Raw genomic sequence first — 26,414 nt, 5'->3', positions numbered from 1 at the left:
AACCCCATGAGCAGCAAGGAAAGCAGAGCAGTCAGTAAAGTAAAGCCAGGACAGGGAAGGCCTGGGGTCTGCAGACACTGTGAAATATTTACTTGAACTTTTAAAAGATGCATCTTACACCACACATTTTCAATCATTTCCCCAAGTTCAAGGTTCTTTCTTGTTTTTAAAATCTGCCATCTATCTGTGGATCATCCTATCTATTATCTACCTACCTGTTAAGCTACCTATTAATCATCTACCTACCTTTCTTCCTATCTATCACCTATTATCTATGTGTCATCTATCAATCATCTGTCTGTCTGTCTTTCCGTTCGTTCTTTCATTCGTCTTTAAAGCAGCGAGCCTGCTAGCAGCTTTTCCGTGGCTGTGGAGAATGAAGCACTCGGGATGAGAACAGCTTACTTTGAAAGTGTACTCCCAGTACTTGTCAGCCCTTTTTCTCTGGACTCCTTTCAACATTATCTTCTCAATGTGGACAGCTGAAAAAAAACACACACACACACACATATTCAGTTACCTAGAGTCAACTGATAACTTGACAAATGCCAGTTATTAAGCTACTTAATCTTTATGACTGGTCTTAACTCATGAAAAAACTGATACACAGCAATATGCCACTCAACCACAAGTGAATGCTTCTACATATGTACATATGTCAAGATGCTGAGTGTTCAAGCAGTCGACCAGTCCAAGCAGTCAGCACCAAAACAAATAATCTAAAGATATTTTATTGAAGATTGTTTTCTAAAGAATAATAATGAAAATTCTTACTCAAATTGTCATAGTACAGCACTCTAGAATGAACTAAATATGGACAGCCTGCTCAATTATTTGTATATATAATAGGAATAACTTAGAAAATATCTAGTTTTTTGTTTTTCATTTGTACATGTATGAGTGTTTTGCCTGCATGTATGTGTACCACATGCATGTCTGTGCCCAGAGAGGCCAGAAGGGGATCTTGTATCTCCTGGAATGGGTAAAATGTCCTATAAACTGATCACTGTAAGAAACCATAAAGTCTCGCTGTGAAGGAACTGAATGTACAGTTTATGACAGGGTCAAACAGTAGACACAGGGTAGTAAACAGGACAACAAGCTCTCTACACAGATACACAGTCTATTCATCAACTAAGTAAACATGCAAGCCCTTGGCTACTCACTCTACAGCTCCTTCACCAAGTTCTCATAGAAAAGAAATCAGATTGGAAAAAAGAAGGGGGCGGGGAGAGGAAGAAGAAGAGGAAGAGGAGGAAGAGCAGCAGGAGGAGGGTGGCGGCCAATCTGAAAAGGTTGACTACAACACAAAGATCTGAAGTCAACCAGACTGCTATACAGTGAGTGTACAGCAGGTACAATACTCACTTGATGCTGAGGCTGCACCTGTAGAGGCTGATAATGATGGCAAAAGAGGCTGGGAAAGCAATGCCATGGGACTGTGGTGGGGATGGAGAGTCACTCGTGAACTTGGGGTGCTGGCAGAGAAGAGGAGAGGAGCATTCCTTCTGCTTTAGAACAAGCTAAACGAGCAAAAGCCCAGAAGTGACAGCAAGATTGTTACACACCATGAAAGGTGAGCAACGAGAGAGCATGAAGCACGAAACACAGAAAGGCAGCAGCAGGAAATGCACTTAGAATAAGCAGGGACAGAGCCATAACAGCACTTCATGCCAACTTTCAAAATGCATGGTTTGATGGCTGCTTCAGAGTGAAGGTAGAAAAAAAAAAAAAAAATCTCAAATACCTGACGGCAATCTTCAGACTGTGTAATGCTACAGTGACCAAAGAGGAATGGGAAGGTCTGTGTTCCCAAAAACTGCTGTGACTGAATCACTTAAAAGAGGATGCTAGCAAATCAAACCTTACTGAACTAACTGATGTTGAGAAAACAGAGCAGTCTGGGGCTGTGGAGGGGGCTTCATTTAGAGTGCTTGCCTAAAGCGTTCGTTCTGGGTGTGATCCCAGATCAGCCCAGGTGAAGCTATGAGGACTGCAGGCAAGGCCAGTTTGGGTCACCCCAGTACCACGCCCACCCTAAAATGTGTCTTGCTAGAGCTGGGGATCAGTGACTTGGTTGGTCAGTGAACTCTGCTGCTTGCTGTGCCTGGCTTTTTGTACATAGGTGCTAGGGGTCTAATTTCCATGTCCTCATGCTCGTAGGCACGTTACCAACTGAGCCAGCTCTTTGTATTTGCTGTTTAGAGGAGGGAAAAAGGGGGTCGGAGCACTGATGCTGTTACCAAGTTGGGAATATGGCTTCAGCTTCAAGTTACACTTGCTGTTATGTGTCTTAACCCTTGTAAAGTTAAGCCAGAGAGCATGTATTATACTTCACAATTTTAACAGTTAAAAATGAAGAACCACAGTACCACTTTCAAATAACTGCTATCATTTTGAAATAGTCTAAACCTCAACAAGTTTTTATGAGAACAAAACATTATAAAAGTTAAATTCTGCATCAAGTTACTAATGTTCAATGAGCTGAACTGAGGTGAAGTAGTTTCAGGTTAATGTTTAATCCGGACAGTACCATGATCATCTGAAACAGAGGTGGTAATTAGATAAACATATGTAATAATTAGACAGACATAGACTTCCTCTCAGGAAAACTGCATCAAAAAGACCATGGTGAAAAGGAGGCATACTGACACAAACTCAGAGTTGTGACTGAGTATGTCTTANGTATCCTTGGCTCATCTGCAGCCTACATAGTAGCCCAAGTTTTGTTTCAAAGTTCCTCCCAGTATGAGCCTATGGACTTCCCAAATGCAAAGAAAAGGGAGCATCCAGACCATTTGTTTTTAGATGGTAATGTGCTTTCATTCCCATAATTCCTCTTTAAAACTGCATGGCTACCAGGAAATGGATGTGAACAATTTCGTCACCTTGATATTATGAACTTTGTTGGTTTTCTTCCTTCCTTTTAATAGTGAACACTGGACACTATAGATGAAATACTACACTAAGTATGTTAGTAATAGGATAAAGTCTTAGCCCTCCAGAAGCACACACAGAGGTTTAAGAGACAGTCATAGAGACAACTGTCCACGACATAGGCCAGACACACAGCAGAGGACAGCACAGGGCTGTGGAGCAAGGGGACCCCAGAACACAGAAGTCAGAACATTTGGAGCACTGCTTTTGGGCAAAAGCCCAGGACCAACAGGATTTCGCTAAAACGAAGAATTAAGAATTAACCAGAATTGGGGCCAGCAATGTAGCTCAGTTGACAGAGTGCTTATCTAGCATGTATGAGCCCTAAATTAGCTCCCCAGCATCACATAAACTAGGCCTGGTGGCACAGGCTTATCGTCCTAGCACTTGGGAGATGGAGGCAGAAAAATCAGGAGTTCAATGTCAGCTTTAGATATATAGTGAATCTGGGCTAGCTTGGGCTATGTGAGACCCTTTCTCAACCAACAAACCAACCACCCACCCACCCACCCACCCACCATCATCACCAACAGCAAGAGCAACAACTTCAAATCCTATGAGGATCAGTGTGAAAACAACAAATGCAGCACACCTTCTCGCTGAGCTCGATGAGGGGCCACAGTGAGTCCGTCTTGAGGTATCTGGGCTTGCTCTACTAAACCAGTCTCATTACTCTGTATATAGTCACCACAGGCAGAGTCGTTCTAGAAGAGAAAATGTGTTAATCTACATCAGAGTAGAAAATTCCAGAGTCAAGTCCTACAGTCCGAATAATGATTATACTAGTTACAAGTGAGTAAACATTAGGGTAAAAAGATACCATGTGTCAGAGTCACAAGTAGCAGTATCAACGCTCATTTTTACTTAAAAGTAATAATCTTTTCAAATATTTTCTTTCCCAGCTATCTTAACACACAGAAATCCAATGTTGCTAATCAGAGTTGCCAGTAGTATTCATTCTATACCACATGAACCAGAATCAAAAGGACATATAAAATAACTAGTGTACTTTAGGTTAATTTCCCAGGTACTGTGTATGTTAATCATTACATAAAGTTTATCTACTGATTAGTTTTAGTAACAGCCTAACAAGATGATCCAGTAGGAAAGTGTTATCAACAGCACCATCAACACATACAAATCTTTGCAAGAAACACCATGTAGGGATGGCTTACTGTCAAACAGAAACCAGACCCTCTGACCCTGACTGAGTCTACGTAGCCCATCCATCATCACCAGTTGACTATGGGGGTGTGCCTCAAAGATTGGATTTTATAATAATAAAAAGCACACCAAGCTTATAGCTCTCCAGAATTAAAGCAGTGCTATGTGTACATTGTTATTATAAGACTGTAGTTAAGCAGAAAAACAGAAAATAGCCCTTCCCTTCCTCCATCCTGACATCTTACCTCAAAACACCACTAATTTTAACATCACTTGTCTCAAGAACCAAACACACACTGACTTTTTAACTGCATCAAGAAATGACAGAAGAGAGGACCTGAAACTTGTCAGGGATCTCATGTAAGGTATTTTCTCCTGCTGTTTAATGATCCAAACTGGTCTGACAATGCATGTGGGATTCCAGATGACAGCTTTATTTATGTGAATAAAGTACATTAAATACTCTTGGTAACTAATCCTTACTCCCACTTTCTAGAAACCCAAGGTAATAGGAGTGTTTACAAAGTGTTCTCCTTGTCATAAGGAGAACACAGATCATTTCAGGGCCCAACAGCTAAAACATTCGGTCTCCCAGTCTTTACCAACCTGCAATGCTATCAATTTTTAAAAGTAAGCTCATACATATCCTAACTTAAATCATATACTCTTTCCTTACAGCCCATGTCTGCCTGAGAGATTTTGCTAATTAAAAATGCAACACTGTTCTGCATCCTTGTAAAAAATGAACAGTAATGCAGTGCTAGCGTATGGCTCGGCAGCAGAGAACCTGCTCAGCATGTTCTAGATCCCAGTTTCCATCCCAAGTGCCGTGAGAAATAAACAAAGCTTTCCCATCCTCTTAGGCAGCTCTTACCTGAAAGAAGCTTAGCAAACAGTTTCAATCACCTCTCTCCCTTCTTACTCCTTAGTAATTTATTTTTAATGTCAGTGTGCACATGTGGGTCTCAGATGGTTCAGCAAGAGGATGACAGACCTGGCTACTGTATAATGTGGGTATATATACCAACTATTGAAGAGAGTGCTGGGAGGTGATTTAGGGGTACATATACTCTGCCACCATAACTGCTTCTTTCTATGAACATTCTTCTCAACATGATATTTGGGATAACAACGGCAAACTATGCAGGCCTGAACAGAGGGAACAAGGCGGCAGGGGAACTGTCACTATCACTCTCTATGAAGTTTAGGGCCCCTTTCTAATTACTAATTTAGAAGTTAAAACAGTTGGTATCATTCCCTTTAGGGGGAACTGACCCATTAAGAAATCTCCAGCACAATCACGCCGACCCAGAAGCCTACCAGGGAGAAGGAAGTGGAGGCTGCAGCAAAGGAGGGAAGCAGATTTTAGATTTTACTTAAGGATTGACCTTTGCGTACTCGGCTAACTCTTCATGCTTCTGCTGAGTCAATCTAGATAGTGCCACCTGTTAAGACGACAAGTGCACGCTGAAAAACAAATTCTACAGAGGACACACAATGACAAGGATACAGGAAACAAACAGGCAGTAAATACCTTCTGTACAAGGAAGGTGGGAAGTGGATCTGGAACTGCTTCATTCCTAGGCTAGTCCATGCCCACAGCAAGATGTTTTGGGGTGAGGTGACAAGAACAGAGAGAGTGCAGAAGGACCTAGCCTTGCACACACCCCTCCCTAGCCCACAGCTATGCCCTAGCGCCTTTCCCTTTACAGCCTTCCTGCACAAGAGAGGAGAACACAGAGGACAAGACCAAAGACGCCCTCTGAAGGAAGCAAACTAAACTCAGACGTTAACAGCCCCCGCGCCACCAGCAGAGCCACAGCTAGCTACACCTTCAGTGCAGAAGACTTCTTGGAACCATGTACACATCTAAGGGCCTCAACAGTGACAGACAGGTGGGTCCAGACTGTATTGGCATTTGCCACTTAAGCGAACCTGTGAGGACCCGTCCAAGGGAAACAAACCATTTCCAAAAGCAACAGCTTCTCGCTGCACCACCGCCTCGTGCAACCTCTGTTTAGAACAGCCTTTTTTTCTCAAATAGTACTCTAACACCACAGGTCTCCGATCACACATAGCCACCTTCCCCTCCAGGACCACTTAGAACAAAAATCAGTTTTACTCTAGGAAACTATCCCAATTTACACAGTCTTACTAATAAGCACAAAACTGCCACATGACTTTACAGAGTGCTCATTTCTGTGCCCAAAGTCAAGTTTTTAACTTCCTATGCACAAGCAAAGTATTCTCCATTCCCCATCTCTCTCTCATACAAATCACAAGCTGGAGACCAAACCCTGGAGGAGACTCTCTGTAAACCAATTATCCAAACAGTAAAGCAGTGGTCAATAATTCTGACCTCTGTACCCATCTGTACATCCCCATACTGAGGCTTAAGGAGGGAGTACAAATAAGACCAAAAAAAGAAAATCACTGATCAACGCATTCAGTCTTAAAGCAGTACTTCCGGAGCGACATTTGAATGCCCAGGCTTAAGAAATGATGACTGAGCCATTACGACATACGCAATGAGGACAAAAAAACAAATAAAAGATAATGTAAAGATCTAGCAAGGACTGACTGCTCTTCCAAAGGTCCTGAGTTCAAATCCCAACAACCACATGGTGGCTCAAAAACACCCATAATGAGATCTGACGCCTTTTTCTGGTGTGTCTGAAGTCAGGTACAGTGAATTTATGTATAATAATAAATAAATCTTTAAAAAAAAATCTAGCAAGGAAGTCAATTATGTATGTTCAAATTTTAGAAGTACCCAAACTTCAAAAGAATGTATGTATTAGAGGGAATCTGAATTGATGGCGACTTAGAAGACTGATAACCTAAGATTATCACAGGAGAGGCTAGCATGAACCCTGTGATGAAGGAAAGGCAGTATTTATGAAGAAAGAATGGGCAGCTAGGACTTTGAGTTAAGAGTCTATTAAAGCCCAGGGTACATCAGTCACTGAAAGAAACTATAACATGACTAAGGGCTGATAGAGAAAGATGTGTCTGGTGCCAGTACTCAAAAGATGAGATGGACAAGCTGAACTCAAGAGGACTAGGAGGGAAATTATTGTAAGTCTATAGAATCAAGATCCACAAGAACATCCATCAGTCCTTCATGACTAAAGGGCAGAGTCAGGGTAAATAGGGAAGACAGTTAAGGGTTAAGAGAATCAATCACACCATGATGACTGAAGTTTAATGGTACCATTAAAAGAAATGGGTATTTCTGTAATTTAAAAAAAAGAAATCAATGTTTTTACACAGATTAAGTCAGATTAAGTTAAAAATGACAGTTGACCTTCAGTAGACACAGCATATAGACTCATCATTATTTTCATTGGCTCCCATGCAAACAGGTGACAAGCAGTCCTCTAATCTGTCCCCCAAAGCCCTCTGTAACCTCTTCATCCACCAGCACCTCTTGTGCTGACCATCCTTTGACTGAGCCATGATCTCATGCATTGTTCTCACTGCCAACTCATCTTCAGGATTACTTACATAAAACCCGAGGAGGAGGGCAGCTCCATCTTATACTGGGCACTGAGAAGCTTGCAAAGTAACCTTTCAAAAGCTAAAGGTGGACTGGAGAGATGGCTCACTGGTAGGAGCACTGGACGCTCCTGTAAAGGACTGGGGTTGGGTTCCTAGTGCCCACATGGAAGCTCACAACCACATGTAACTCCAGTTCCAGGGCATCTGAAGCCCTCTCTGGCCTCTAAGGGTACCAGGCACAATGATACATACACATACATATAAAATAAGACCTCAGATAAACTACTCCTTGAGTGAGCAGTGAACACTGCTAATGAACCACTTGGCAGGGAACCAAAGGTCAAATATTCCCTAGAACACAAGAACAAAAGGAAATGGACCCAGGGCTGGGCCTCCACTACCCATAACAAACACCCCACAGGCCACTTCCCTGTCACACTGACTGTTTACACAGACAAACCAGAATTACTGCACGAGCAGAGAATTCTCTATAAAAGTACTGTCACACAGTGCTCCATCATGAAAATATAAAACACTCAGGGAGTATTAGCCTCTTGCTTCTGTTTTGTTGTTTGTGATAAATCCCTGGCTGGCCTCAAATTCTCTGCTTCAACCTTCCAAATACTAAGATTACGAGCATTACAAACATGAGGTACAGTGTCTGGCAAAAACTCAAAAAACAAACAAAAACAAAAACAAAAAACAAACAAACAACAACAACCATCACCTTAACATTTCTTAAAGAATGGAAAACATTAAACAAGCTAAAAAAAATACACAACAGCTGCGATGCAGAAATGCTCCTAAGTACATCGATCCCAACTGGTGCTCTTAACTGAAGAATTATGTAACTAAACCAAACTATAAAGTTGCTTTTTGTAGTAGCCATACTTGACTCCACACAAATTTAAATTATTACTTCCTAATTAAATGTGAAAAGTGGTGAATAAGTAGACTACAACTGCACTGAAGTGAATAATAACTTAAATTCAAAATATGTATTTTCTTCCATCTATAGTCCCAAGTCCAATACTAAAAGAAATTATTTGTACCTGGAGAGGATTTCTTCTTTGGGAGTTTTAAAAGTTTTTTTTACAATGCAAATATTACAAAAAATAACTTTTTAAAATATCTCTCAAATACTCTTTTTCAACTATGTATCCTTTTTGAAAACCAAATACTATCTTTTCAACTATGTATCTTTCTTGAAAATCAATCTAGCCCGGCAGTGGTGGCCCACGCCTTTGATTCCAGCACTTGGGAGGCAGAGGCAGGCGGATTTCTGAGTTCGATGCCAGCCTGGTCTACAAAGTGAGTTCCAGGACAGCCAGGGCTATACAGAGAAACCCTATCTGGAAAAAACAAGAAAAAAAATCAATCTATTTAGAATTACACTAATAAGAATGTAAGAATTCTCTACCCTGTGGGCTTTAAGTATAAAACCAAAAAGCCCCAAACACAGAAAGACCCCCTTTCCTGAAAATAAAAAGTCATGATACTTTAAAAAGTGTTAAAGAAAACTGTGCTAGCTTGATAATGTGTTTAAAATAGTCTGAATTATTTTGCAACTTGCTCTTAGGGCAATCACCACAACCTAGAAAGGAAGTCACTCTCCCTCCTTTTATAGAGGGCACTAAAGCTCAGCTTCAGGTTGGCTGGTTGCTGTCTCAGGGCTGGAATGTAAACCCCTCCCTAAGTGCTGTTATAGACCATGCTTCCTCACTCAGAGCTCTACAACACCAGCCTCCCATCCATCTCCAGAATAAAGGGAGTGCAGGAGTGCGGTGGCAAGAGTGGTCTTACCTAGCTGGAGGGAGAGCATTTGCTTTCTTTCTACACCTGGACCCCAGGAGAAAACCTCTGCACAGGAAATCATATACTTTACTTTGCTAATCACCTGCTAACTAAAATAGTTACCTGACTGTTAAAAAGCCTCTTCCAACAGTGTTTTATATCACAACTGATGCTTGTATTCCTTGCTGCAGTCACGCAAACCAAGCATTTCACCTAGAGGACATGGCTATTCCTGCTCCCACCTCCATCTGGAGATGCTGGGCTACATCTGTTTCCCTTAGACCACCTAGGAGGCCAACCTGACTCAAATGCTAATGAAGACTACTTTTAATAAGTGAGGAAACCTACCACTTCACCATGAGATATATTCTAGCACTGGCCTAAGAAAACAAATGCAGTGTATATTACTAATGAATTTTAGATATGACTTCTAGCCAACAGAATTAGCTCATACTTATATTTCATACTTTGGAGACAGAGGAAGGATCCCCCAGTTTGAGGCAAGCCTGAATTACAGTGTGAAACCATCTCAGAAACAACAAAACACTACTCCCTTTTATTGTCATTCCTTGCATACATATTTTAGCATCTAATACAACAGAATTCTAATATCCAAACTTCTAGGTAGCTGCTCTCTATGCACTCTGACACAAATACATTCAGATTTTCTTGGAGAAGTAAAATTTAGACTAAAACCCACTATAAAATTTTCTTTCTCAAGCTCCAGCACAACTCATACATTATCTGTACTGCAAACTGAGTAGAAATAAAAGGGTCGGTCAAGGACAATACAGCCAATCTGCACATTTACAGAAAAGGGGACAATTTCACAAGGTTTTTTCCCCTCTACTAAATTTACTAATTTTAGTAGGTAAAGGACTTGTGGCCACTTAATTTTGATGAGTTCAAGTATGGCTTATGAGTTTAAGTGACACTAAGACACAGGATCTTTTATTCAAATGTTAATACCATTTGTCAGGTCAAACAACCAAGCTTCAAGCATTAAGAACAACCAAAAGAGCTATCACACAATGCCACCCACTGCAGACTACCACGATAACCAGTGTGGCTTGCTTCTCATAACTCTGCATGGATAATTAAGGAAAAACCTTGTAAAAGCGAACGCCCATGAATAGTGTCAGTGCCTATAAATCATTCAAACACAGGAATAAAGCTAGTTCCTAAAGCCACAGAGGGTTTTTGTTCCTAAGTCTTTATGGTTTATCTTATTAATAACAGGAAGAGAACTGTGTTTAACATTTGGTGTTTGCAGCTATTTTCACATATGAGAACTCTAACAAAGAATTACACACGTCCTAAGATACATTAATGAGTACTCCCACTACTGTTCCTTGGGCCTATTTGTGGAGCTATATACAAGCATAATGGTCTATTGCAGCTGGGAAGAAAGTAAGATTTATGTCAAGTCTCCTAAAAGGAGGCCCAATACTCAAGTTTTTATATAATGTACAGAATCATCCAAACCCCATTTTAAAAGCTATGAACTGTCACTTTTAAGAGTAAAACTGCATTTGTTTATTCCTGTTTCTCTGATGTGGACTAGTAAGCACCAACTCACACTGTCCATGGTTAAGACACTGTGTGCTGGACTTCACCCTCAGGGCACAGAATATAAAGCTGTCATTCAAGTTTTATCCATAAATGTCATTAGTTAAAAAAAATTAAAGAAACTCATTTTATAGTTATTAGGTACAATTCTAAAGCTAGGTACGGTATTCTGAACCAGTATACCTTAACAAAAAAATGAGTTCGGTTTTTTCTTCGTCTACTGAGGGCTAATATGCTTTCCTTGGTCATAAACACTAATAAAGACAAATATGACTCCTAAATATGACAAGCTGCAGAGCTGCAGCCAAAGTTACTTCCGGGGCAAGTTAAAATGCAGCCCCACGAATTTCTCCTTTATCAGGTCTAAGTCGCCACCAGCCTTGGGCCCACGTGCTTCTCCACCTCCACTACCAGCCCTTCAGCCAGGCTGGGGCCCGGGCGGGGCCAGGGCTGAACGGCACTGGTCACGTGGACTGCGCGGCCGCCATCTTGCCGGGCGGAGGAGGGGCAGCCCGGACTTGCGGCTGTCTGCGGGCCGCGACCACGGGCGACCCCAGCGTCCTCCGGACGACCCCGCGCCTCCACGAGCGGCCGGCATGCTCTCCAGCCCCCCTCCCTGCAGAGTCCCGCCCGCGCCCTAACTTCTGTGCGCTTAGGTCACCGTGGGCCGAGCAACAGCTGGGCTGGACCGCGGGAATCCGCACTTTAAAAAACCCACCTGCACCAGCAGCCTCAAGAATGACAGCCTGTGAGCAACAAGATCCGCTCAAACATCAAGTCCAAAACAGCGTCAGCTGGTGGACTTGGGGACCCACAATAACCCCCCCCCCACACACACACACACCTCCAATAGGTGAGATCTAAGTTGTTTCATCAGAAAGAAACAGTTTGTTCATCAACCCTAAACAACTACCGGAGATAAACAACTACGAGAGAAATACACGCTAAGCAATAGCCCCAGTGTCTGGCGCGCTGTTTTAGCATGTTAATCCCTGTAGCATTTATTCCCTACTCCCACTTCCTGAGAAGTGATGATGTGCTGAAATTAGTGGCAGGATGCCCAATCTCCTTTGTCCACTCCTCCCAGCACTTACTGGTGGCCAGAAAAAGGCCATGCACTGCAGTCAAGATAAAAATCTCATTACTCTGATTAGCACATATCTACCCTCTCCGTCTGCTTTACAGTCCCACATTCAAAGCAACATGAAGGGAAAGGAGACCCTCACAGTTAAAACTCTGCAATTAGTGCTGTACCTGTGTTAGTATACTATGAATGGAATGATGTAAACTGTTCCGTTGTGGGACATTTTCATCAGACCAAATTCAAGGTTATCTTATATTGTCATAAGAAAACATGTCCCCGAACTCATGCTCTCGTCTCTAAATTTAACAGCTCTGTGGTGTAGCTTTTCGGGTAGATTTAGTGAGTAGGCTGAAGGGTGAATTAAGCTTTTATTATCATTTACACAAACGTGTGTGCTGGTGGTAGAGACACTAGAAGATGGTATGATTTTACAATCATCAAGAAAACGCAAGGTATTAGTCTTATTACATCTAGATTTTGTTAAGATTTATAAGATAAAACATGAACTTGTGATTTCACAAATGTCTCAAGAAAAAAAAAAAAAAGAAGTACTCAGCCTACATTATCTCTAAGGCAGGCCCTTTGAGACCTATCCTAAATGCCCAGGGTTCTTTGGTAACGAGTCTATACAATCATTAGTGAAACATAATGCTCAATTTTAGTTCTACCATATTGAATGACTGCTGAGCTGATACATGTTAACTTTCAAGCGAGGAGGGAGGGAACCCCCCCCCCCCCCCCCGCTTAAAGTGGAAAAGCATGGCGTCCAAATCAGATCTGATCCACAAAAATAAGGTCTTAATCTACAGTTTTTATTGCAGTTGAAACATATCCCCATTAAATCGCCACTCTTAAGTGGTTTATTGGGCCTAATTAAATTACTTTTAAGACTGTAAAAATTCTTTAAAGTTTTCGACAAGTGGATTCCTATGTACTAAATGTGTTTTAATAACTCTTTTAGACAACGTTAATGCCTAAAGACCTAAGAGATCACCAGACTCCAAATCTGAAGTAGAAATCAAGCCCCTTAGGAAAGTTTGTTTGGTAGTCTGTTAAAGGTTTAGCCAGGCCATCCCAAGTCTTTACCTAGATGACCGATTTTTGTACTTAGGTCAGCAAATTCATAGGTCTCCACAGAATACCCCCCCACACACACACACACACACTCCCAGTGAATACAAAGTTCTCCGACTAAAAGCCAAAAGACCTATTCAAAACCTTAATTAGCACACACTAAGTATGAAAAGTTCCTTATGCCACAGTAACCTGGTAGTACCAAGGAGTAAGGCGGTTTTAAACAGGCTGAGACTAGGAAACAGCCCACCCAGGGCTAGACAGATGGTGGTTGACAGCCCCAAGCGCTTGGCTTTTTCCCTTGCACCTAGCACCCAAATAAATACTCTAGCCCAAAATGTCCCACGAGCCTCCTAATTCTGAGGTCTAGGGTCAGGGAGCTCCAGTCTTCCGTGATAACTCGTGCACATTAGAAGAGAATTCTAGAGCATTCTGTTATGGCGGGTGGCTCAATGTGCATGTGGGTGACTGGAAATGAGCCACCCAAGAAAATGACGATGACTACCCAGGGCTGAGGGCCGCGGAGCGGTTATTCCGAGACACCTGCACGAGGCTGGGGTCAGAGCTGGATTCTGAGGCCCCCCGAGGCGGAGGCCGGAGCTGCGACTGCACTTCTTCGCACCTCTGAGCACCTTACCTGGGCCCTGGAGCCCGCAAAGTTGCTGGGCTCCACCTCCGCGTCCTCCGGCTCCACCCGGAGTGCGCTGCGGAGCCTCTCCAGGTGCTCCCTCAGGGTGACCCGCTGGTGGAAGGAGAAAGCCGGGTGCAGCGAAGCCATGGTGAAGAGCAGCAGCAGTTCCTCTTGGGCCCTGAAGCCGAGCCCGCCTCCAGTCCCGAGCTTGGCGCAGCCACTGCCTTCCGGGCCGGGGCCGTCCTTCTCCGCGTCCTGCTCGCCATCGCCACTCGGCTCGTCCTCCACGCTGCCCTGCGAGCCCTCGGCTCGAGTCGCGCGCAGGCTCCTGAGCACCGCGTCCACCTGGGGCAGGAGGCGGTGCAGGCGGCCGGCGGCCTCTCTGTTCTCCGAGCCCAGCAGCGCTAGGTATACGATGAGGCGCGAGCGCACGGCGGGCTCTCGGAAGTCGGCCAGCGACCCTGGGTCCGAGAGGCCGTTGGCCTTCGCCTCCGAGTCGCGCAGGTAGTGGTAGTCCTTGCGCGCCAAGTCCTCCAGGCACGAGCCGAGAAAGCGCAGCTCCAGCGGGTTGCACAGGTCCAGCAGCCCGCACATGAACTCCAGGCGCTGCGCCGAGCCCAGCACCAGCCCGAACCACTCATACACCCGCTCCTGTTCGCGCAGCGCCGCCGCGTGCCCGCCGCCGCCCGGCATGCCCGCGCCCGCCGTCGGCCCGCTAGCAACAGGCGGCTCGAGCCCCCGGGGCGGCGGCGGTGGCGGCGGCTGCGGGGATCCCCGCGGCAGGCCCGTGGGCGGCGGCGGCGGCGGCGGCGGGCGGCAGTCGCGGCGGCGGCGCAGCGGAGCCTTTGCGCCCGGCCGCGCGTCCGCCTCGGGCTCCTCCGTGTCGGGCGGCGGCTCGCTGGGGTGCGTCGACTTCGGTGGCAGCTTCATCCTCAGCATCCTCAGCTAAGGCGGTGCGGACATCCGAGCGAGGGAGCGGGGGCGGCGGGAGGAGCCGAGCGCCCGGGCGGCGGCACGGCCGTCAAGAACGTTGCCCCTCCATGCCGCCGGGGCGGGCCGGGGGCGGGTCTCGCCGACCGGGGAGGGGGGGCGGTGGCCGGCCGGCAGCTTCGTCCCGGCGGGAGGCGGGGCGTGACCGCGACGGCTCCTCCCCTGGGCTCCGTGCCCGCTGGGGAGTCCGGTGCGGGAGGAGCAAGTCGACGAGCGCGTCCTCCTTCCGCCTTTCCGCGTCCGCACGAGGCTGGCGGTGACGGCCTGAGCCGTTCCCTCTCGAGCCGGCCCAGGCAGAGCGGCTTGGTGAGGAGGAGGAGGAGGAGCAGCAGCGGGGCTGGGCGGAGACGCTGGCGGGCTCCGCGCACTGCACTCCAGCCAATCAACGTTTAGATCTGACGTGACGCGAGCTTCTCGTTAGCCCCCCTCCCCGCCGGGAGCCGCCCTCTCTGAGAAGCCACGCCCACCTCTTGCCTAGCTGCAAGGCTCTGGCACATCCCGCGCGGTCCTAATGCTTGATGGGTTCCAGCAGACTGAGGACGTGAGTTTAGGACTTTCGGACCACGGCGAGGTGAGCTTGGCCCGGAGCAGCAGAAGTGGGCGAGGTTCGCGTGGGAGGAGGGACATCGACTTAGTTTTTCTTGAGAGATCTGACCGTGCCGTGGCTGCAGACCATCTTCGCGTCAGCCACCGCCCTGGATCACGCCGAGTGGGTTCCCAGCCCCTGCCGCCTCTTGAACTCCGCCAAAGTCAGCCACGGGAGATTACCATATTCTAAAACTTCACCTGGACCGTTGGTGTGAACCCTGGGACGAAGATCCGGGAGTTAGGTCGGGATGTAGAGTGGTTTGGGGCGGCGAGCGCCCTTGCTCAGGCTGGCTGCACGGTGCTGCTTTGGGCCGGGTATCCGGCTGAGGGGACCCTGTTGCTGGGGGTGCTTGGCCTAATGGTTGCATCTGGCTTGCAAGGTTAAGTTTAAGAACGCCCTCCTGCCCCAAATCTATGGTTTGCGCAATCACTTATTGGCTACGTTTTAGTTCCTATCCGTGAACATTTGGAATTCTTGAGCTGGTGTGAATTTCCTGTAACTCTTTTAAACAATTTAATAAGTTACTGTCTTGTCAGGGTTTTAAGTTTTTAAGCGATATTACATTTTTAAGTTTTGTAGACACCGCCCTCCCCATGACTCTTTCAGTGATATGTATAGCCCAGCCATAAAAATCAATTTAAAAACCAAACCAACCCAAGGGGCCATGATTGCTCTCAGAGCCATCAGGACCATCCTGTCTCATTTGTGCTAGAGCCTGACTGCTGGTCAAGAGTTCTTGGCATGCTGTTTGTCAGTCCATGGTTGTAAATAAATATAAATCTTGTGCCCAGGGGCGGGGGAAACAGGATTATTATTATTATTATTATTATTATTTGAGGGTCCATAAAAGTAGTGTCTTTGTGTGCTTGTTTTTTTAAAATTTCCGACAGTTTTAAATAAAGAACTTATACCACATAACCAAAGAAGGAGCGTGAGAAAATTAAATGCCACACTAACCCTCTTTGAGAGTGTTGGGACATCTACAGAGTGTATAGAATCGCCTTTATCTCACAAACTCTGCGGCTTTATCATTTAGGATAAGGCTGAGTTGAACCCTAAATCAGCTTCCGTGATAAAACCAAGAGATGGAGAATTACTCAGTACATTTTATATTGATAAAAGTAAGTGAAAGCTATTCTGACATGTAGTTTTCTCTTTTGTGTGCTTCTTGGGTATAGCTTAAATGAAGTAAGCCTCAGCTACTATCCTCGAGTCTACTGTTCCTGCCTGATCACTTAGGCACATTTCTGAAGCTTAGGATAAAATGTTTTAAGCAGAATAGTGAGGAGCCCCCCCCCCTCAGGCCCCCTCCCCTGCCACATTCCCAACTTTACTTCCATGCCTTATGTAATGAGCAAATACTCTACTTCCAAATTGATTTTTATATGTGATCCCGACTATGGATTTTTAATCTTTAATTTTCTATTGCATCAGTTATTTAATATAGACTCACAACACCCAGTTCACATTTTCATCAGAATTAAATTTGCAACTGTTAATAATGATTTTTGTCTCTCTAGCTTGGCTAGCATTAGAAAGCACAGTTGATAGTAACACTTATAAATAACATGTACGATACCTTAATTCAGGTTATCCTCCACCAACTTGATGGTTTGTCCCCACAGGGTGTTGTTTCAGGGCCCCCTCTCTGCAAATCACACACACACACACACACACACACACACACACGTCTAAGTGTTTTTTTCCACCCTGTGATTAGTGACAGAACACAGGGAGCAGGGGTGAAGAATGGCTGCAGCGCTTACTCTCAAGGGAGAGAGCCCAGGGCAACATGGGAGTGTTTAACTCAGGAGAACTACCCTCATGATTCTGATGACTCTTTAGAAATATGATCTGCCTCGTTGCAAAAACATGCTCTAAATTTTATGTTCCATGTGTAATCAAATCACATGGGCTATAGGAGTGTCGAGTGTGGGGTTTGTATCCAAATTTTTCATACTGGGATTGTGATGGCTAAACTTGTTTGTCAGAGACTTGCTTCTGAGCCAGTTGTGAGAATAATTCTTACAAGAACTGATGGAGGGGGAAGTCCCTCCCTTATGTTATGATGGCACCCCTGTAGGGAGGGCAGCATCTGCCAGCAAGGAGGCCAGATTAGAAGTGATCAGAGGGAAAGCTGCTGTTCTTACCTGCCTGCCTTGCCCGGACCTCTTTCTTCCACTGCCTCCTTCCCTGATGCCTTAGCCCAGTTTTACCCTTCTAATCACTGAAGATCAGCAGCTGGACCATGGAGACATTTAGCTCTGTGGACTGAGAAGCTACTAGGTTCTCAGCCTCTCTAGCATGTAGACAACTGTTGTTGAACTACCTATGCCATATGGTATAAGCCAATCTAATAACTTTTCTTGTAAGATATTCTATTGGTTCTGTTCCTCTGGGGAACCCCGGCTAACAGAGTCAGCTCAAGGTACTATTGTGTCTTGTCTTCATATGCTTTTGATAGACATTTAGTAAAACATGAAAGATGTTATTATTCTTAGCATCCAAATGTGTATTTCTCTGCAAAAAGAAAACTGGTTACAAGGGAAGGTTGCACTTTGGATTTGATGCTAATAATGATAGAAAGGACTTTTAAATCCTACCTTTTGCAATTAGATTACAGAAAGTAATTTTTACCTAAACCCCAAATACTTAAGTAATTCAGAATAGACTGATATACTTAACATTATCCCCTCTATCAAAAAAAAATGTGTTTAGGTCTGGAGAGATGGTTTATCAGTTACGAGTGTACTGCTCTTGCAGAGGATCTGGATTCAGCAGTTGGGTTCCTATGACCCACATCAGGAAGCTGTCACTGCCTGTGACTGACTCTAGCTCCAGGGGATCTAGTAGCTCTTACCTCCATGGGCAGCATACTCAGGTGCAGAGACAGATGCATACCCATAATTTAAAGAGCTCTATGTTCAAGTCTTCTATTTAGCCAAGATGTTTTCTGAAACAGCCAGGCTGATCCATCTCTAAAGTTTGTTCTGTAAGTCACGAATATTGACCTATTGACTTTCAAACATGGTTTCCTGTTTCTTACTCTAAATTCGTTCATTCTCTCTCTCTCTCTCTCTCTCTCTCTCTCTCTCTCTCCCTCTCCTCCTCCTCCTCCTCCTCCTCGCCCTCCTCTTCTTCTTCCTCCTCCTCCTCTTCTTCCTCCTCCTTTTCTTCTTCCGATACTAGGTCTCATTATGTTAGCTAGGCTGGCCTTGAATTCACAAGGAGTAGGGCAGTAAATGTGAGCCACGAAGCATCCTTGGCTGGGATATAAATGTCGGTTAACTGGCCATGCCTTTTTCAACTTCATATTTTACCAGCTGCTAATCTGTTCGTCCCATTTAGCACACAGTAAATGTTCATAAACAATTATGAAATAAATGAGTGGACAGTAGAACAGAAGTAAAGGCCAGAAGCTTAAGGGTGTTCGAGTTCATGTCTAGTAGGAAAGACAAAATGTGTATACCAGCATCTTCAGGCCAGATCTGACCGGCTCCCTTGCTCCACTTGCTCAAGTTCCATGTCCACTCTTGATCAGTCTCTGGGTCCAAAAGAGTGGAGTCAGTTTATTCAGAATTATAGGGATCCACAGAAAAGACATCAAGGGCTGTTGCAAAGAAGGAAGGGAAGTGTGGATCCCGAGGAAGCAAATTCATATGTCAACACCATTGTACTTTAGTGTGCCCTTTTTATCATTTAATTGTCACAAGTACATTTCAAAAATAATTTTCTGTTCAGTTGGGTCATACACATCATTATATATGAATGTTAGTTTTTTAAAATTTATTTAAAGGTTGATCAACAGGTCTTGGAAATAACACAGGCAAATTATTTGTTGAAATATAACTTAATGAAAAATTACATATTAAAATTTAAAAGGTAAGGGGTTTTTCCTGGGTTTCTAAAAATACAATGCAGTTTAGGAAAAAAAAAAAAGCAAAAGTCACAAGCACTGTTTCTGTGACAGTATTTTCATGGGTAGCTTGGGACTCTGTGCCACAAATGTGGTAGAGAATCTTTGCTGGATGCCTCTCCTTGGGTTGAATTCAGAGTCTCTCTGGGGTTTTGACTCTGTCAGAAAGATTCCTGGGCCTAGCAAGACCAGGATAACTATGTTCTCAAATACTGTATATTGATTTTAAAAAATTGAAATCCACGATCTTTAGAGAGAGTTGAAAAATAAATTTGATAGTAATATGGTTTGGTTTGGAAATTACTAAAACTAGTGACTTCTATTAGCAATTCTACTTAATTTGAAGTAGGATATGTCTCAAGAACAGATGAACTCCAATCTTCGAAGTTTGGGGTAATTTCAGTGTAAAAACAGTACAGTAATATTAATAGATTTTAAAACTTCTAATCCATGGGAGTAAAAGAAGAGTCAGTGTGCACTTCCAGGAGAGTGTGGCTGAAGAAGGTGACATTTTGTAACTGTCAATTGTAGTCATGGTTACAATGTCAAATGTAGTCTGACCTGCTTACTATTGGATACAAAGCTACCTGGAAACAAAATACATATTCTCCCTGGCCTCAGCTGAGAGCAGAGAAAATAGATGGGAGAAAGAGAGAGGTCTCAGTAGTTAAGAGCACTTCTTGCAGAAGACCTCGGTTCAATTTTTATCACCCACATGGTGGCTTACTGATCAGACTACCTCTACAGGTACCAGGCACATGGAGCACAGACAGACAGACAACGACATACAAGTAAAACATTTGTATACGTAAAGTAAGTAAATTCAAAACGATTTTAACACAAAGAAAATGTATTTTATTGGAATAAATATAACGGACGCCATCAAAGCCATGATGCCACAGCTAATTTTAGCAATAATGGAACGTTAATATTTTCCTTTGTCATGTCAATAGTGCTACTAGCAATAATACATCTTGTATACTTGTCAAAATATGTATAATAAATATAATCATGTGGAAATACGATTAACCCAGACATTATCTTTCTTTCTTTTCTTTTTTTTTCTTTTCTTTTCTTTTTTTCTTTTTTGTTTCATTTTGTTTTTCGAGCCAGGGTTTCTCTACACATCCTGGACCTCACCCTCTAGTCCAGGCTGGCCTCAAACTCAGAGATCCACCAGCTTCTTCCTTTGGAATGCTGGGATAGAAGGTGTGCACCGCTATGACCTGGCATCTATTTAGGACTTTAGGGCATTATGTAGGACGATGTGAATATTTTAAAATATGTAAAATTATTCACATTATCAAAACAAATACAAGGAGGGTGCTGTTCTAAATAGAAGGATCCTCAAGAAATAAAACAACTAAATGTAATGCCTGATTTTAATTTGAATTTGGTTCCTTGAATTAAAAATGCAAAAGACATTTGGGAGATAATTAGATAATTTGGATATGAGCTTATTCGCCTCAATGCTGACTTGGGTGAAATAATGATATTGTGGCTTCTAAGTAAAAACCCCGTCTTCAAGGAGTATGTGGAGCCATACTCAAGGCTGAAATGCTGTGGTACCTATAATTTATCTTCAGATAGCTTAGGAAAAACTTAATAAATAAGGCAAAGTAAATGCCATACAATATTCATAATCTAAGAGGGGTGAACAATGTACTGGTTTGGTTTTCTGTTGGTATGAATTTTTTTTAAATAAAATGGAAAAACTAGACATCCCAAATACACATCCAAGAGACTCATGAAGACAGTAGAGTCATGCACCATGCACAAGGCTCTAGCCAGTCACTCTCATTCCTGTGATTATAATGCAGCTGAAGTCTTCCTACCGCCTAGTCATCTCATACTCATCGTCACATGACAACACAATGGATTCCTGACTAATGATGATTCTGCTGTAATAAGCCCATGGTGCTGCCTGCTAGATGAAAGTACAGCACATACAACTGTGTATAGTGTGCACAAGACTTAGTGATGACAAATGATTGCTACTGGTGCATGTAGACTGTGTGTTGTCATTATTTTGGAGTTTCCTACTTAAAAGAGTGCTGTGGGACACTGCCACCAGACTGTTGGGAATTGGTTCTGATGCTTTGTCTTAATTCTGCTTCCAAAAGCCACTTCCAGAGCTAAGGGTCGCTAACCCCAGCTGGCTTTAATTGATAATAAAGAATTGCCATACAGCCAATGGCTGGGCAGAAAGACAGAGGCAGGACTTTTAGATTTCACGGGGTAGGAGAGGAGGAGACTCGCCATGGTAGAGAAGCGGAGGGATTAGACATAAGAGCTGCAGAGAAGAACCAAACCAGCTATGTTAGACTTGAGAAAGTGGCCCTTGGGGCCACTCCCCCATTTGGGTCTGGGTTAGCAGAAATGAAGTGTTGACTTAGCAAGTTGACTCTGGAAAGTTGGAGGGGAGAGTGTATGCTAGCAGCAGGGAGATTTAAAAGTTCGCAGCCATTGTGCTAGTCAAGCCAGTATTATCTGGTGTGTCTGTGTGTGTGATTTGTGAATCCAGAGAGCTCTTGAGCAGGTACAGCGTGCACACAGCCCACCAGGAGCCAAAGCGGTTTAACTAAATCGCCGCTACATCAGACTCGGGTTTATTGTGTGTCTTGGTTGTGCCAAGAAGCCCTCTATCTGAATGAGTATATTCCATGGTGTTCAAACATGAACATAAGCTAGCCCTGCATTTATCTTTGTTGTTGAGTTACACTTAGCCACAGTATTAAATATGCAAGTGTACTTAACATATGTCAAGTTGCTTAGTTAACTGGTTTTGTAAGTGAGACAAAACATTACTCAAAGTCCCTTCAAAACAAAGATATAAGATTTATAAAAGGGCTTTAAAACTTGATGCAGAACTGTTTTTCTGAATGTGTTATCTCAAGTTTATAGACCTTTCAAAAAACTTACAGAGTAAAGTTGGTCAGAACCAAATAAATGGTCATGACTTGCAGACTCACAAGGTGTCCCAGGAATCAGTTTGTCAGTGTGTTACAAAGGAAACCTGAGACAGCCAAGTCCAAGCAAGGTCACTCCCTGCAGAAACCTTAAGGGACGCTGCAGAAAATCGCATTACACAAAAGCATGGTGGAGTGCCAAGAGGATGCTTTCCTGCCTAGGCTATTAGAATTGAATTGCCTTCATTACTTGATTGTTTTATCTGTCTTCTTTCAAAAGAGATGCAGAAGGGTGCTTGTCATCTGAAGCTGGGAAATGGGCAGCGAGCACACATGCTAAGGTTGATGATGGCTCCTCAGTGTGCCCCTCCCACAGCCCTGTTAGAACTTTCTGTCATAGGAAACACCCAGCCTGTCCTAAAGAAGGGTTCATTCTTTCTGTCTTTTACTTTCATAAAAAAGTCTTTCCTCTATCCAGTTTTCACACTGTAGTTCTAATTCAGAATCCATCTTTACCACGACTCCAATTTGCTTTTGAGTTACTTTGGGGAATGGCGACCCCACATTGGACTTGAATAACATTCTGTTTCACCAGATCTTTATAGTTGAGTCAGTCATCACTCCCCCTTGAGTATTATCAACTGGGGTAAGTGACCTACAATCATGAATCAGCCTGCTGTTTGTGTTCTTTGAAATTTAAATTTATACATCATATCCATGTAAGTAGTATTGATCCCAAACAGTACCATAATAATACTACAAATTGGAACAAGTTCAGGCTGTAGTTTAGTTGAGAGAATACTTCTGTAGCATGCAAGAAGACCTGGTTTAGTTCCCAGGGTTCTATAAAATCTAGTTAGTGATGCTTAGCACTCAGGAGGCAGGAGGACTAGATTTTCAAGATTATCCTCAGCTACATAGCAAGTTTGAGGCCAGCCTAGGATATATGAACCCCTTTCCTTTTCTTTTCTTGAGATGGATGTTTTAGTTAGGGTTTTACTGCTGTGAGCAGACACCATGACCAAAGCAATTCTTATGATGGATAACATATAATTGAAGTTGGCTTACTGGTTCTGAGGTCCGGTCCATTATCATCAAGGCTGGAAGCATGGCAGCATCCAGGCAGGCATGGCACTGGAGGAGCTGACTCTTGTTCCAAAGGCAAATAGTAGAAAACTGGCTCCCACTTGGCTAGAAGGAGGATCTCAAAGCCCACCCCAGCAGTGCCACACTTCCTCCAACAAGGCCACACCCACTCCGTTTATACTAAAATAATTAAAGTCAGCCAATTTATTTATTAGGTAGAAAGATGTGTTGTACATTTTAGTGATTATCATAATGAGCTGGAGCTAAGCAAATAGAAGGGAAGCAAACATAAATTAGATTATACTTTTGATGTCTTGGCTTCAGAGGGCAGTGCTACCTGTGATACTGATTTATGATCCAGTTCTACTTAAAACATTAACAGATGTTTATTTTGTTAGTAAACCTGAAGTCAAGGTTCATTGTTTTATAGGCTATAGTGCTATTTTCAATTTTCCATCAATCTTTGCAACGCTGATAGAATTTTCATTCAAAGTCTCAAAGATCTTAATATTTATGGAAAAGTTTTCTCTTGTGTTTTTATGAGGTAGATGTAAGATGGAGAGTTTTTTATTTACACAAGTCTGCTGCTTCTCAAATTTAACTGCAAATATAAGATTAGGAAGCTTGTGATAGTGTCCTGGTTGCCACTGAGATTTGGGTAGCCTGAAGAACCACTTTGTTCTAGGAAAACACTAGGAAGTGATGTCAGAGAGTTAGAGGTGACTAAAGGACGTTGACCATGTTGTCATTTGCTGACCTCTGACCTCTGAGTCTGGGACACAGCTGATGACTCAGGCAAGCTAGCCACACAATGGAGATGGTCATATGGTGCTACGTTAAGACTCATTACATGATCAACCTTCCCAGAGCCCACCCCAGCACACTTTCTGCTTCAGCCAGCTTTTTGGCTGCAGGGTCTCACAAGCATTTAAGATCATGTGATGGTGCGAGCTTCCTGCTTGCAACAGCTCTGGTAAAAGCTACACCTCTGGTAGTCTCCCTGGATGGTGCCTGCCTCCTGGACATCTATGGGGCAGATCTGTGCATAGATCAAAAGGCTCAGGCTCAGAGCAGCTCTGAGGATGAGAGTTACACTGATAGTCTATTTTCTGCACCCAACCCTCTCTGACTGGTGTGTTTTCTCATTTGGTGGCTTAAAGAAGTCACAGAAAGGAAGGAAATGACAGCCAAAAAAATCATTTCCTTATAGGAAAACAAGACTTCCTTAACAGAGCAACCACAATGGTGTGAATGACCACATACTAAATGTTGAGCAGAGTGTCAATTTACAAGCGAGGTTGTACAGCATCCATTCATCTTCGTCACACTCTTCTATTGTATAGATAAGGAAATGAAGGCTGTGGGGTGAGGCCATTTCCCCTAGGTCTTATGCTAGAAAGTACCCCAAGCATTCAAATTCTGGTTGGCAACCCCAAAGCCAAGCTTCAGTTACTATGCAGTCAACGTCTGTGACTCTTTAAATGAACCCAAAGAGTTTAATGTTAGCCCTGTGTTTCCTGACTATAAAAGCCATATGTATTCATTACTAAAAATTTAACTAACTAATATGGCAAAACCAAATTAGGCACAATTTCCCTGCATGAAGTTTACCATGTGTTTCATTCACTCCTCATGGTACTGGGGATTGAATTGGGGTCTCCTGCAGGGTAGGAAAGTGCTCTAGCACTGAGTTGTACCCCACCCACAAGTCCTTTTCAGTGTTTGTCTGTGACTGAGTTTTGTAGAAAGCTCTGAGGCCTTGTGCTTGTGCTAAGTATTTACCATTGAGATGCATAGCTGCTTTTTTGTGTTTATTTATCATGTGTGTACATGCACACATGCATGCCATGGCCAGCATATGGAGGTTAGAGGTCACCTTGTAAGTGTTGACTGTTTTCCTCTATGTGGGTTCACTGAGCAAGACTCTGAGGCTTGGATATTGTAGAATACATGTCCCCCTGTAGTTTGGATTTGACACATTTTTCATTGAAAAACAGTTTCTAGTTTTAATTTTGGATAATTCTTAGACAATATATAGAAATATTATTGATTTTGGTGTGGTAAAATTTTATTCTGCAACTTTATTGATTCCTTCAATAGTTCTAGTAGTTTCATGTGTGTGTGTGTTTGTGAGTATATATGCATGTGCACATGTGTACTCATGTACAATCATTCCTTCAGTTTCACATACAAGATCATAAATCTATGACGATGGGTTTTTTTCAAAGTTTCTCATTACGATGCCCTTTTTTGTCTTCCCTAAACTGTCTAGAACGAAGCAAATGGAAGTGGCCCTGCTGCCTTAGGCCCAGTCTTACCAAGAGAAAAATGTAGCGTTTTACCATTGTGTGTGCATGTGTTCGTCTGTGTTTCTTTCCTTTAGCATAAAAACAGCTTTCCTACTGGGCCACTGTCATAGACTCCCAACCATTTGTCAAGGTTAAGGACATCTTTCCTTGAAGCTCTCTATGCCCAGGTCCACAAGGGCCATCTGCCTTCTGAAAAAGGCAGGATTTTCTCCTTCCCCTAATATTTGAAGAGTTGTATTTTACATGTGTGGCTGTTTGTTATGCATTTATGTTTGTGTACCACAGGAGTGCCTGGTGCAGAAGAACCAGAAGAACAGGGCCTGGAATCCTATGGAACTGGAATTACAAATATTTGTGAACAGTCACATGGCTACTGGGAATCAGTCTCTGATCTTTTGGAAAACACATCCTGTCCTCTTAAGTCCCCGAGCCATCTCTCCAGCTCCTGTTTTATTTTCTATTCCTAAATATTTTGAACTTTGGAGGAAATGCTTTCTGAGTCTGTTCACATGGTGGTGTGCATTTTAAACTCTGTCTTATTAAATGGTGTATTGTGTTGCGACATTTCTGATATTAAAGCAGCCTTGCATTCCTGGGATAAACTTTAGTTGGTGTCTTAGTTAGGGTTTTATTGCTGTGATGAGACACCATGACCAAAACAACTCTTATAAAGGCAACATTTCATTGGGCTGGCTTACAGTTTCAGAGGTTCAGTCTATTATCATCAAGGGGGGTTGGGGGGAAGCATGACAGCATCCAGGCTGGCATGGTGAAGGAGCTGAGAGTTCTACATCTTGACTGGAAGGCAGCCAGGAGAAGACTGTCTCCAAGGCAGCCAGGAGGAGGGTCTCAAAGCCCACA

The 26,414-nt window shown here is 43.4% G+C and overlaps 2 protein-coding genes across 4 annotated transcripts in view; one reads left to right on the top strand and one right to left on the bottom strand.

The window, feature by feature from the left end:
• The window catches only part of Zcchc2 (zinc finger CCHC-type containing 2), a 46,036-nt gene extending 30,953 nt beyond the window's left edge, over positions 1-15,083 (bottom strand). The window contains exons 1-3 of one of the 3 annotated variants that reach the window (XR_003835978.1): positions 13,761-14,975; positions 3,530-3,641; positions 406-482 (exon numbers count right to left, since the gene is read on the bottom strand). Coding sequence is in view for 2 of the 3 variants with exons in the window: in XM_021154251.2 (XP_021009910.1) it covers positions 406-482; positions 3,530-3,641; positions 13,761-14,693 (1,122 nt within the window). In the remaining variant the exon portion in view is untranslated. Of the gene's footprint in view, positions 1-405; positions 483-3,529; positions 3,642-13,760 lie in introns of all 3 variants that reach the window. The other 2 variants (XM_021154251.2, XM_021154302.2) reach the window with 2 other exon arrangements.
• Positions 15,084-15,103: 20 nt separating this feature from the next.
• On the top strand, positions 15,104-26,117 carry LOC115030387. The gene is made up of 3 exons (XM_029474383.1): positions 15,104-15,315; positions 16,370-16,454; positions 25,839-26,117. Exons 1-3 carry the CDS (start codon positions 15,256-15,258, stop codon positions 26,018-26,020), a joined length of 327 nt encoding a protein of 108 aa, XP_029330243.1. The 5' UTR covers positions 15,104-15,255; the 3' UTR covers positions 26,021-26,117.
• The last annotated feature ends 297 nt before the right edge of the window (positions 26,118-26,414 follow it).

This window comes from Mus caroli, chromosome 1 (genome assembly GCF_900094665.2).
Source record: "Mus caroli chromosome 1, CAROLI_EIJ_v1.1, whole genome shotgun sequence".
NCBI lineage: Eukaryota > Metazoa > Chordata > Mammalia > Rodentia > Muridae > Mus > Mus caroli.
Note: the sequence above shows the minus strand (reverse complement) of the source record. Positions and strands in the feature narration are given on the sequence as shown.